The 12,700-nt window shown below is 36.5% G+C and overlaps 2 protein-coding genes and 1 long non-coding RNA gene across 3 annotated transcripts; 2 read left to right on the top strand and 1 right to left on the bottom strand.

Annotated features, from left to right (window-relative positions):
* The first annotated feature begins 1,706 nt into the window (after positions 1–1,706).
* LOC146530563 (ATP synthase subunit beta, mitochondrial-like) lies at positions 1,707–5,182 on the top strand. Its single transcript, XM_085200231.1, has 10 exons — positions 1,707–1,889; positions 2,046–2,183; positions 2,256–2,353; positions 2,503–2,601; positions 2,707–2,865; positions 3,261–3,383; positions 3,714–3,926; positions 4,183–4,302; positions 4,571–4,642; positions 5,078–5,182. Exons 1-10 carry the CDS (start codon positions 1,769–1,771, stop codon positions 5,180–5,182), a joined length of 1,248 nt encoding a protein of 415 aa, XP_085056357.1. The 5' UTR covers positions 1,707–1,768.
* Positions 5,183–6,018: 836 nt separating this feature from the next.
* On the bottom strand, positions 6,019–7,248 carry LOC146530562 (uncharacterized). The gene is made up of 2 exons (XR_014878902.1): positions 6,756–7,248; positions 6,019–6,268 (listed from the first exon to the last, which is right to left on the bottom strand). It is a non-coding gene; the product is annotated as an uncharacterized LOC146530562 (long non-coding RNA).
* A 477-nt stretch (positions 7,249–7,725) lies between these two features.
* LOC146530561 (phenoloxidase-activating factor 2-like) lies at positions 7,726–12,510 on the top strand. The gene is made up of 9 exons (XM_085200229.1): positions 7,726–7,837; positions 8,300–8,396; positions 8,528–8,636; positions 9,263–9,356; positions 9,639–9,748; positions 10,021–10,250; positions 11,294–11,478; positions 11,837–12,001; positions 12,319–12,510. Exons 2-9 carry the CDS (start codon positions 8,300–8,302, stop codon positions 12,484–12,486), a joined length of 1,158 nt encoding a protein of 385 aa, XP_085056355.1. The 5' UTR covers positions 7,726–7,837; the 3' UTR covers positions 12,487–12,510.
* The last annotated feature ends 190 nt before the right edge of the window (positions 12,511–12,700 follow it).

Here is a 12,700-nt window from a genome sequence, read left to right as displayed (position 1 = left end):
GTAAAACTTTGTTTGCTGAGCGTCGGAAACCATCGCCTATGTCTTTTTAAATCGGGGAAATAAAAAAAAAACATTACCCTGATCGTGAATTGAAATCATAACTAAATAACTACTACGAAGTATGAACCACTGCCCCACTGTGCCACGAGGCACGATGGTCTCAATATCTCTTTTATTTGCTTTCTTTTCTTTTGTCAGATATTCTGATAACAGATGTTTGTTAATTTTTTTTCGCGACTGCTTATTATTTAAGAAATCTAAAGCAGTGTCATATTAGATTTTTTAAATCTTTATTTTCCGCCGAATTCTGGAGGCTTAACATCAAAGCGATCAAATGAAAATATAAATTTAAATAAATATTTCTTTAACCGACTGAACCGACAACCAGGCGCGTTTACGCCACAGCTGGCGTCAGGTAATCAGCTTCACAAAACGAAACGCTTTGAGGCTACATTCTTTATCCGCACTGCGAGAGATTGGAACTCACTGCCGGCATCTGTATTTCCTGTGACATACAATGTGGGGGTCTTCTAGGCAAGCGTGCACCACCGTAGATCGCATCAACGCTCACCAGACGTGATGCGATCTACGGTGGTGCATGCTATTCCATATAAAAAAAAATGTTATTTATTTTTAATATGTTATCTGAGGCTTGTATTCGGCCAAACGTGGGGAACGAAGCGTCTTAGCACTAGGTACCCTCTGCCCGCCCTGCTGCCCTGCTGTGTGCGGGATACAGTGTGAAGCTGATTTTAATTTTATGTATTTTTCTTAGTATTCAACAGCACGTAAACCAGCAGACAAAGCTAAGAAACCGACAGAAGTAAAATCAACACCCCCTCCCAAACCAGCTGGAGGTGGCGCCAAGGGGAAGATTATTGCGGGTTCGGATTGGTTTTATTTAGTGTTAACGTTAAAAATAAGCATCATCTGAATACTAGCTGTCACCTTAAATTTCCCCCTTTTGATCAAATGAAAATAACTAAGGTTTCTATGTGTGTTTTTTTAGCTTCACGCTGTATCCCGCACTTAGGGACACAGGGTAGACAGAAAAAACCTGGGAACCGAGTATTATAACGCTCTGTTAAAATGCACAGGCCCTTTCATAATCAATTTCCACCGAATTCTAAAAGCATTAGGTACGTGGTGACTGACCGAATTCAATGCCGCACTTTGCCTTGTTACCAGAGGGATTTCTTCGAAAGGGAATCGAACCCACAATCTGTCGCCTTTATATCCGCACCTTTCAGGATAAGCTGGACTAAGCTGGACAAAGCGTGAGACTTAAAATGAATTCATTTTATTTTTTAGTTATTGGCGCAGTGGTGGATGTTAAATTCGAAGAAAATTTACCACCAATTCTAAACGCACTAGAAGTTCCTGGACGTAGTGAGTATTCAGATTTAATGTATCTAATAATCATAGTCCGAATTCTGGAGGCATTGCGGGTAGAGTGGCGGAACTCAACGCCGCGCTTTGCCTCGACACCAAACATACACTCAAACAGTCGATTCTGCAGCACATTTTGTTCCCCTGCGCCCCGACTAGCCTCACTTAGATTATAATAATTTTTAGCTTTTATTTCGTATAAATTAGTCTTAGTCTTAGTTTCTATTAATGCCATTGTATGTTGGAACTAACTCTGAAAACAACATATGCGCATTTATAAATTATAACCATCTCTAAATAAGTCAATCTATTTCCAGAGCCTCGTCTCATCCTAGAAGTGGCTCAACATTTGGGCGAGAACACTTGCAGGACAATCGCAATGGATGGTACCGAGGGTCTGGTTAGGGGACAGTCTATAGTGGACACGGGGGCTCCCATCACCATACCGGTCGGGGCGCCGACATTGGGCAGGATTATTAATGTTATTGGTGAACCTATTGGTGAGGACGTATAGTTATTTGTTTGCCTTTCTACTCGTTTACTCCTTTAAAATTGAACAATCTGTATTATTTTATCAATATTTTATTATTTTTAAAATCTAAGTTTCTCTTCTATTGAACCCAGATCTTTAATTTGTCAGTTTCTTTTTTCAATAGATGAACGCGGTCCAATAGATACAGATCAATTTGCTCCTATACACGCAGACGCACCTCCCTTTGTGGAGATGTCGGTGGAACAAGAAATTCTGGTCACAGGAATCAAAGTTGTAGATTTATTAGCTCCGTATGTGAAAGGTAACTATTTCCCCACAATTATAATTACTCTCTGACATCATCGTTATAAACAACATCGTGTGTATTTGACAGGTGGAAAAATTGGCCTGTTCGGCGGAGCTGGCGTAGGAAAGACGGTGTTGATCATGGAGCTCATCAACAATATCGCGAAGGCTCATGGAGGATTCTCTGTTTGTATAATGTTTGTAGTAGTAGTAAGTAGTAATTAGTTTAAATCCTTTTATTAGTAGAGTTTCATCGCAGGTCTGTATGTTTGTTGAATTTATGTACCTAAGTAAGTAAGTAACTCATAGAACTTTAGGAAAAACTTTATTCAAAGGTCTTCGCTGGTGTGGGCGAGCGCACTCGCGAAGGGAACGATCTCTACAATGAGATGAAAGTGGGCGGCGTTATCAAAGAAGATTACAAGACGTCTAAAGTATGTTGGTTGTTAAGTAATTCAAATCGCTTTATTTCTATTTGTTTATTTTCATCTTAACCGAGAATTTGCATAATATTTTTTTGAAGATTTTGATTATTTCAGGTAGCGTTAGTATACGGCCAAATGAACGAGCCGCCCGGTGCGAGAGCGCGGGTGGCGCTCACGGGACTGACACTGGCCGAACACTTCCGCGATAAAGAGGGACAGGATGTCTTGCTGTTTGTCGATAATATCTTCAGATTCACGCAAGCTGGATCTGAGGTTATGTTATATTATTTTAGTGTTATTTATACACCAAGACTGTTTATTACTTTAGAATATATCTGGTTAAATTATTATTATTTTTAGTACAAGTATATTGGAATGGTGGGATATCATTATCCTCTATTGTAATCTCCCCTTTTCCCGCATAGCTGGGTAGACAGAGGAGTAACGTTGTACGTAAAGAACGCCGTATTACAATCAATAGAAAAACAAATATTGTTATAGAGTTTTCTAAAATATATTAATTTATAAAAACAAATGTCTAATTTTTTAAAATATACTTTAATTTTTAATAAATTATTTTTTTATTTTTAATCGGGTTAAAATATTTTTATTTTAAATGTATATAAATCACGAAAACCAAAGATCTTATTTGTGGGGTCTTATTTCAGGTGTCTGCCCTACTGGGGCGTATACCATCCGCAGTGGGATACCAACCGACGCTGGCGACTGACATGGGGACCATGCAGGAACGCATCACCACAACGAAAACCGGGTCTATTACTAGTGTACAGGTAATATATAAATTAAGCGGGTTTGTGAGGGTCCAGGGTGAGCAGCTCAGAGCAGTACAGCAGGGTAGCCTTTTAAAATTACCACTAACATTCACCTCTATTGTTAGAGCTCCTATATTTTCCTTCCAACTATGCGAAATTATTCTTTAATTTTCAGCAAACAATAGACAAATTATCTTGTTTACACCTGTCGTGTACAAAATAGCCTAATGCACTCTATTATTAAAAATACGTTTATGAAGAAAGAATTACATTTAGTATTGTTCACATTTAGTATTTTTTTATATTTAGTCATATTAATTAGCATTTATTGTCATTTATTCCGTCTAGGCTGTATACGTACCAGCAGATGATCTAACCGACCCCGCACCGGCTACCACCTTTGCTCACTTGGACGCTACTACTGTACTATCTCGGGCTATTGCCGAACTAGGAGTGTATCCTGCAGTAGACCCCCTGGACTCCACCTCCAGGGTCATGGATCCCAATATAATAGGTCCCGAGCATTATTCTGTGGCGAGAGGTGTTCAAAAGATTTTACAGGTTCTTTAAATTTAGTAATATGTAAAAATAAGTAGGTACCTTGACAAAAGTGTTTTGTAAGCGTGTTTTCCAATATTAACAACACACTAAAGGAAGGAAGGATAGAAGGAAGGAATGCAAAGATTTGAAAGCGTGCCGCCTCTCACAATTTTCATTTTCTAAAGTTCAAAATTTTTATACGTTTTCTAAATATATATTTCACCTAGTAAATTACAAAAGTTTATGTCTAAGTAAAATTCGATGATGATTGATCTAGGATTACAAATCTCTACAAGATATTATAGCAATTCTGGGCATGGACGAGTTGTCTGAAGACGACAAGATGACTGTGGCCAGAGCTAGGAAGATACAACGGTTTCTATCCCAACCTTTTCAAGTAAGGACTATTTTAATAGTTGAGTTTGTTTTAAACCGCGGCTTTGAGTTATGCGGCTTAACAGGCAATGTCTTATCGTCAATCAAAATCTCCCAAATCTCTCACTTACTTTCTTTTTTCACAGATCTCTCGCTTACTTTCTTTATCAATAAAAATACAGTCGAATTGAGAACCATCTTTTTTTTGATGCTGGTTAAAAGATTAAGGTGAAAATGATTTAGATTAAAATATTTTTTGTATTAGTCTTGTACCGCGTAACTTTTTTTAGGTAGCCGAAGTATTCACCGGACACATTGGGAAGATGGTGAAATTGGAAGAGACCATTAAGGGTTTTAAACAGGTAATTTTATGAAACTCGTTTTAAATTCATTAAGTTCGTTACAATTACTTGCGATTGTAATTATAATTACTTAAATTAATTAAATATATAATTAATAATTTCGAAAATAAGAAAAAGTAATATCAGATACTAGAGTAAAAAAAATATATCTGTCATCAATTTCTTCCCAATATTCTCCAGCGGGTTCTCATGCTTTTTACGTGGCCTTCCCAGTACAGTATCATCGATACTCAGTTCAATTGAGGTCTTCCTGTAGCTCTATTTTGTATCATGCTTTTTTGCTTCACGCTATATCTCGCACATAGCTGGGTAGGCAGGGGCAACCTGAGAGCCTACTGGGGAGCGGTTCCGCTTCTGGAGGAATTCGAAATCTGGAGGCAATGTGGGTAAATAAATGTAAATAACTGCCTTTTTTTCTTTTCTATTTCTGACAAGATCCTAAACGGCGAGTTGGATCATATACCGGAGGCAGCCTTCTATATGGTCGGAACAATTGAGGATGTCGTCGCCAAGTCGCAATCTTTAGCTAAAAATGTTTAAAATGTTTCCTTCTATATAAAAATAATGAAAAATGAAATTGATATTTTATTCGAATTTGTATTAAGATTTTTTTTAAGCTTTTTGTGTGCTGTGAAGTAGACAAAATATATGCCTTACCTGACGTACACAAAGTGGCTATAAACGAGACTGGTTGTGCGTTCGATTCCCACTCGAGGAAATTAAATGGATATTTCCGTTTCTTCGCTCTGGTGTCACACAAAGGGCGGCTTTGAGTTCCGCCTCTCAGCACGCAATGCCTCCAGAGTTAGGCGAAAAATGAGGAACGCAGTGTCTTAACACTAGGGGAACCTAGTGTTCTGCCGCTTCTTGCCGTGTGTGGGATATAGCGTGAAGTTAATAAAAAAATATTAAGGGACTAGCGGCCCGCCCGCGGCTTCGCCTGCGTGAACTACGTTATTATTAATTTCTGTCTCCATGAGTACCTACGTCCTATAAATGACATCCATGCAAAATTTGAGACTCCTAGCATTTGTAGTAATGAAGTTTCATACAAACTTTCAACCCCAAAAACAACCCCTTAGAAGTCGAATATTGCAAATTCCCGTCTTAGCGAGCACCTACGTCCTATAAATAACTCCTATGCAAAAATTGAGATTCCTAACACTGTAGTTTCTGAGATTTCGTGATGAGTGAGTGACCTTTCGATTTTATATATATAGATTGATTGATTATCGATTAGTTTTTAAATTTTTTATCTTAGCAAATAAGAGCCATTAAAGAAGAATTACCATATTGTATCAACTGGGAGTTGTTGTAACTGTTTTTCGTTTGGTATCAAAATAAAAAACATCATAATACGTCCATGAAAATTTTATTATTTCAGACTAGTTAAAGCTTTGTAGAGAGAGGCATGAATACAATATACGAGTATCCAGTGAAAGTTCTTATGAAAAGATTTTTTACTTTTAATTTAATATTCCAATAACATTTAATAATATTAATAATATAATATTTTTAGTTTTTGTTAGAGCGAAGTAAGGCTTCTGGCTTCAGGGGTGGATGTCAATTGTGTTGAAACTGTGACTCTATCACGCCATACTTCCGGTACAACAGGTTGTGTTGAATCTGTAAATTAAAAAATAAAGAAATTGGTTAGGTAGTAACAACAGGAACAGCTTCGCGGTTTTTCCCGCACGGGAGGGAAGGCAGAGAAAACCCAATGTTAAGACACTCCGTTAGCGACACAACGACGAATTTTAAGGACGGAACCGTCGTCGATGGTTGTGGGTTCGATCCCCACTCGAGAAAGCGAAATATTTATTTACGTATATATTTCCATTTCTTCGCTCTTGTGTCGAGATAAAGCGCGGCTTTTAGTTCTGCTACTCAACACGCAATGCCTCCAGAATTCGGCAGAAAGTGGGGAGCGGAGCTTCTCAACACTAGGTTCCCTCTGCCTACCCTGCTCTGTGCGGGATATAGCGTGAAGCTAATTTGATTTGACTTATGCGTTGTCGTATTACCACATCGAGTAAATTACTGATTAGACTTTCTCGTCGGGGATTACGCATATTTAATAATAAGGAAACTATATATGATAATAAATAGGTACCTGAATCATTATTAGTATTCGGCTTGGAGGTGAGCAAGGTCTGCTTGTCGGAGACAATGCCGACCAGCCCCACGTGGGCCATGATGTCTCTCATGCGCTTACTGCTCGCGTACTTGCTTATGTTGGACGATCTTTTTAACATGTTGTTAATAGTTGTTTTTTATATTTCTTTTTAATTTTGACAGTTATGTTGTAAGGGAAATTGTTTTAAATGCATAGCGCAATACTAATAAGAGTTTTAGCGGCCGAAAAATAATATAATTAAATAATATCACATCGATTCAAAATTGAAACGTGCCTCAAATGAAATTCCAATAGCGAATGGAGGAATGTGATTATTGGACTAAATATTTCTTTTTATTTTCCTCCTTTGAATAATTAGATATGAGAGCAAAGTTTCCGAATATCAAAAACGAAAATCAAAAGTCAATCATTTCCTAGTTTTACACAAAATGCGACTTTGAGTTCCGCCCCTCTGCAGGAAATGTCTCGAAATAAGGAAGAAAAGGAAGAGTGAAGAGTAATTACTTTATTCATCTATTATGAAATTAAAACAAAACCACCTTTTAGGGTTCGATTAAAGATACTTACTAATAGACAACGTATAACAGGGAGCTGTTTAACTTGCTTAGGTATAGCCTTCACCGATAAGAGAACTTCATCATTCCTCCAAATAAAGTGTTCAGCTTTATAATATTAGTATAGAATGCTAGGTAGTAGGTAGGCATTTGTAGGTTTTCGTAAGTTTTTTTTCTATCGGGTTCGAATCCGCAACTACCGCAGCATTTTGTAATTGTTTCCTTATGATGTCATTGGGACGTATTTAGTAATTTTAATCAAAATTATTTGATGAGTATCATTTCTTTAGAATCAATAAATAATGATGGAAATCATTACAAAATCATTACATGTCAATTATTGATGATGCCAGTCATTAATTTGTTATTAGAATTTTTAGTTCAGTATTGTACAGTAAATTGTGGTCGACGGACGTTTTTTTTATTATCTAATTCATTTTATATAATATACGTATAGTGAGTCACATTATAAACAAAATAACATTTTTCTAGGTATTGTTTACGGTAAGTATTTATGTTAATAATAAATGTTATTTGCTTTTTCGCACTTGACTGTAAACAGAGAGAAACTACTAACAAGACATTTCGTTGTCCACCTACTACTTGAATTCGAGATATACAGTGTTGAGTGGCGGTTCTTAACCCCGGCCGTGTTGTCCATCATGTCTGAGAAGCTTATCGCTCAATCTATCCATATTAATTATATACTAGATATTTCCTGCAGTTCTGCTCGACGTTTCGAATGGAAGCAGCTAAAATAGTGCATGACACTTTCTTAGGGCCCTCTTAGGGTAACCTCCTAGTGTCTGACAATTATCATAATATATACCCTCTAGCTTTCCTCGATATATGGGCTATCTAACACTTATAGAGCTTTTCAGTTCGAAACAGCAGTTTCGGAGGTTAGCGCTATCAACCAAACAAACTGTTTAGATGTCTAATATGAAGTATATTTTATGTTTTCAGATGTATAGATACGTAATAATTTTAAAGCTATTCGCGTTCGTGTCGACGCAGACCACGGCCGGCGGCGACCTGGACGAAGTGCTCAAAAGTATTTACGGTATTTGTTTATAATACTTACTCAACAAAACATTCACAGTCTGCAGAGGATGGTGAATGTCTCACCATCCTCTGCTCCATGCACCATCATTTACTCTCGGATCAATATATATGTTTTCCTAAAATCTTCAGGTAATCCATGTAAGATAAGTGACACAGTGATGGGCGTCTGTGTGACGTACTATCAGTGCAACAAGAACGGCGTTGTAGTTACTGATGGATCTGATCTCATTGATATACGGTGAGTCTTAACCCTAGTATGACGGAGGTGGACAGCGAGGGTTCTTCAGTGGAATGGAAGTAAAACAAGCGTCAGGCTACTAAAGCGTTTTCAAAATTGTGAACGTCGTACGATCCATACCCGCTGTTTTATACTCTTTTATATTTTAAACATGTTCCATTTGTCGATGTCAAATTATTTAAAAATAATAAAAGTACTATATATGCCAATACAAAATTATTATTAATTATATGTTATTAAATAATCATTATGTATATTATAATTATCATCAAATTATTATTGTTAATTATTGAAGTATAAGACAGAATATATATTAAATAGCGGGTGCTATAATGCGAGGTGTTATATTATCTGTTACACTAGGTTTCCTCTGTCTACTCGCTGTGTACGGAATACAGTGTGAAGTTGATTTTAAAAAAAAAAAATGAGTTTACAATATTTAATCTTTTCATACAGTTTAACAGCAATATATTATGTCGATACACTTTAGAGCTCCTAAGAATTGAGTATAAAAAAATTACAATATTATTTACATATTTATTTAAGGGTAGGTAGGTATTCATTTAAAGGTACGTTCACATCTTATCTATTTGTTAAATTTTATTGATATATTTTCTTAATTTCAGCTTAAAAGATGGCCCATGTCCGTCTTATTTGGATGTCTGTTGCAATTTCGCGGACGTGAGCAACACGAACCAAGCTGTTATTCCAGAGCCGCAGGTAACTTAAACATACTTTTGAAATAAAGCACTGCTGTGTATAACCAGACCGAGAAAAGGTTTTACTTTTTGAAAGACCTTTGAATTGAGTATTGTTTGTTAATTATATCACTTTTTGTGGCTTCATGTTTTATTGAGAAAGCAGAGAGAAGTCAGTATGAGGACCTGATTATGTCACGTCTTGTTTACTCACCTTACAGTACACTAGGTTGCCTCCGCCTACCTTGCTATGTGTGCGATACAGTGTGAAGCTGATTTAATTTGAACTTTATATTTATTATAGCATAAAGATTGTGGATGGCGGAATCCTGAAGGAGTTGGGTTTCGTACAACTGGAGATCGCCATAACGAAGCTAAATTCGGGGAATTCCCGTGGATGGTTGCTATTATAAGGTAAGCCATTATTTTATTACTTATATTTAGAGTTATTGTCACATCTCTTGCATGATTAAAATAAAACAAATTTGAAGATATATTTAAATTTAGATATTTTAGGGTACATTATTGTCGAAATAAAAATATTTAATAAACATTGACCATAAAACCCATGCGTTCGCCACTTTCCCCCTCGTCGTGCCCACAACCGTCGCATTTACTGTCAGACGCCTCGACGGCTGAATCTACTATCTTGAAAAAATATTCATAATATAATTTTTATGTAACAGAATGGAACCCGTTAACACCAACGATCCTGCCACAGACTACATAAACGTATACGTAGGTGGTGGCTCTCTAATCCATCCTAGTGTGGTGATAACAGCCGCCCATATCATCTACGAGAAGCAAGGACTCATCATCAGAGCTGGTGAATGGGACACGCAGACTGTTAAAGAGGTGTATCCATCACAAGACCGATATGTGAAGGAAGTGGTTGTACACAAAGATTTTAACAGAGGTAATTTAGGTAACCTAGTGACAACAGCTCTTAAATGTTAAGATAGTTTCCAAATTAATCCGGGGGGGATTCTTATTGTGAAATAAAGTTTTAAATTCAAATTTAGAATATTCTTTATTCAAATAGACTCTTGTAAGCACTTTTGAATCTTCAAATGAACATATAAACAAAAAGCGGTTCGGAAGGCAGTTCTGCTGAGAAGAGCCGGCAAGAAACTCAACAGTTGCTCTTTTCAAAAGCAAGAAAGTTAAAATTGTCTAATGATTGTTAAATTCTCGCTATTTTAAAAAGGTTTTTTTTGTCTTCTGTCTTTTAGCTTCACACTGCATTATGCATAGAGCCGGGTACGTAGAGGGAACCTAAGACACTTCGTTCCCTACTTTTAAAGGGTTTTTATGATATTATACAGGGTGGAATTGTCAGCACCACTTTAAATGAAACCACAGTTTTAACTGCTCTAGTAAAGCCTAATATAATTCGGAAAAAAAATAATTCCCAAAAATGAAAAAGTTATTTTTTCAAATAAAATAAATAATAAAATTATCGTTTTAAAATAAAACGCCATTTGTAAAGTATAACATAGGCACGCACACACTTACCTGTCAAATCGGAAACGTCGCACACGTATGTGTGCGTCACACGAAATACAGGTATGGATAAAAATCGTGAAATGAAAAAAAATTCCTACGTCCAAACTGTTGATTAATTTCTTAGGTGTGGGTTTGAAATATATTACCCTATATGCAGTTTCAATAAAAGAAGCGCTGCCTCTTCCATCCTGTATATATATTTGTTCAAATAGATTTTATGCACCAATTTTGAATTTAAGATGAAGTCAGCGACCTACAACCAGCTTGATAAGGTATATTAGGCTTCTTGCGTACCGCTTTCAATAAGATTATAATAATGCATCAAATTCACTATATTACTATTATTTTTAGGTTCATGCTGTATTCCGTATTGGAGCAGGATAGGCAGAGAAAGCCTAGTAATAAGACAATATTGAGATAATTTAAAATGAAGAAATACATTTTATGTTCCAGGCAACCTCTTCTACGACATAGCGTTATTGTTCCTACAAGATCCTGTATCCTTGGCACCAAATGTAGGGGTGGCGTGCCTCCCCCCTCAAGGTATACGAACTAACACTGGCGCTGCTTGCTTATCCTCAGGGTGGGGAAAAGATAAGTTTGGGAAAGAGGGAACTTATCAAGTTATTATGAAAAAGGTAATTTTCCTTAATGAGTTCCGGTCATTCTAGATCCAAGTATCAGAAAATTCTAACTTCTAGTTTAGAATTAGATGCCCACTGGAGAATGTTCATATTTCAAATATATTTTCGTTTTCGAATAAAAGTGAAAATAGTGTCTAACACTGCTTTTGCTTATAATGTGATAACTTTACGTCATGCTTATCAGAATGTAATGAAATATTAGAATCAAATTTGCCTCAGATTAATATTTTTTCAGCAATCTGATCAGCGCTAACGCGCGGCGGTGAGTTCAGGTACTCAACACACAAGGTCTCAAGGGATACAAAGTGAAGCTGATAAAAACAACTAATTCTTTGCTCTAAATATTTTTCAGGTGGAAATTCCAGTAGTAGACCGAAAGGCTTGCCAGAACAGTCTTCGGAAAACTCGTCTAGGTAACTTCTTTGAACTACACACTTCATTCATGTGTGCTGGAGGAGAGGTCGGGAAAGATACTTGTGAGGGTGACGGAGGTTCTCCTCTTGTGTGCCCTATGGAGGTAATTTACTAAACTTATAATTATGAAAAATATTGAGATTTATACTGTATATATTTATAAGTAAAACATACTTATTTTGTAAGAATTCTTTTTTTGTTGGTTCCACGTGTCACGATTCAATTATTTCTACTTAATATTTTTTAACATTGAATGATAGTAGAGTCATTCTTCGAGGTGACTCATCAATGCACTTGGTTTTTCTTGTTCAAAAGATATTCAAATCAAAACTGTTTTTGCAATTTTAAGTCATTTCAAAATATGTCGAATTCATAAAACAACTTTTTTATATAAACCCAAAAACATAATACGTTTTCCAGTTCGAAAAAGACCGATACATGCAAAGTGGCATTGTAGCGTGGGGCATCGGTTGCGGGGAGGACGGCGCTCCGGGCGTGTACGTCGACGTCGCCAACTTACGAGCGTGGGTGGACAACGAGGTTGTGCGGCGAGGATACGACCCTGCCGTGTATTCCTTTAAAGCGTAGAAATTAAATTTTTTTTTTGGTAAATACGAAGTGTTTTGGTTTTTCGTCCTGTAATAGTGAATAAATAGATATATGTAGAGTAGTTAAAACCTCAAATTTAACTACTCTATAGTGTATTATGCTTTTATAAAAGCATGCAATGCAATTAAAACAAAAGAGATTTTGCCAAAAATGAAATATTGATTTTTCTATGGATGGAAAGTTCTAACAAGTA

This window comes from Heliconius melpomene, chromosome 17 (genome assembly GCF_056956725.1).
Source record: "Heliconius melpomene rosina isolate 202511_hmr_F chromosome 17, ASM5695672v1, whole genome shotgun sequence".
Lineage (NCBI taxonomy): Eukaryota > Metazoa > Arthropoda > Insecta > Lepidoptera > Nymphalidae > Heliconius > Heliconius melpomene.
This window is presented reverse-complemented; position numbering and strand designations above follow the sequence as displayed.

Coding starts and splice junctions, on each gene's coding strand:
- LOC146530563 (XM_085200231.1), top strand. CDS start 1,769: ATGGATGGTACCGAGGGTCTGGTTAGGGGACAGTCTATAGTGGACACG. Junction 2,602..2,706: donor AAGATTACAAGACGTCTAAA/GTATGTTGGTTG, acceptor TGATTATTTCAG/GTAGCGTTAGTATACGGCCA. Junction 4,643..5,077: donor CCATTAAGGGTTTTAAACAG/GTAATTTTATGA, acceptor ATTTCTGACAAG/ATCCTAAACGGCGAGTTGGA.
- LOC146530561 (XM_085200229.1), top strand. CDS start 8,300: ATGTATAGATACGTAATAATTTTAAAGCTATTCGCGTTCGTGTCGACG. Junction 8,397..8,527: donor AGTGCTCAAAAGTATTTACG/GTATTTGTTTAT, acceptor TAAAATCTTCAG/GTAATCCATGTAAGATAAGT. Junction 8,637..9,262: donor TCTGATCTCATTGATATACG/GTGAGTCTTAAC, acceptor TCTTAATTTCAG/CTTAAAAGATGGCCCATGTC.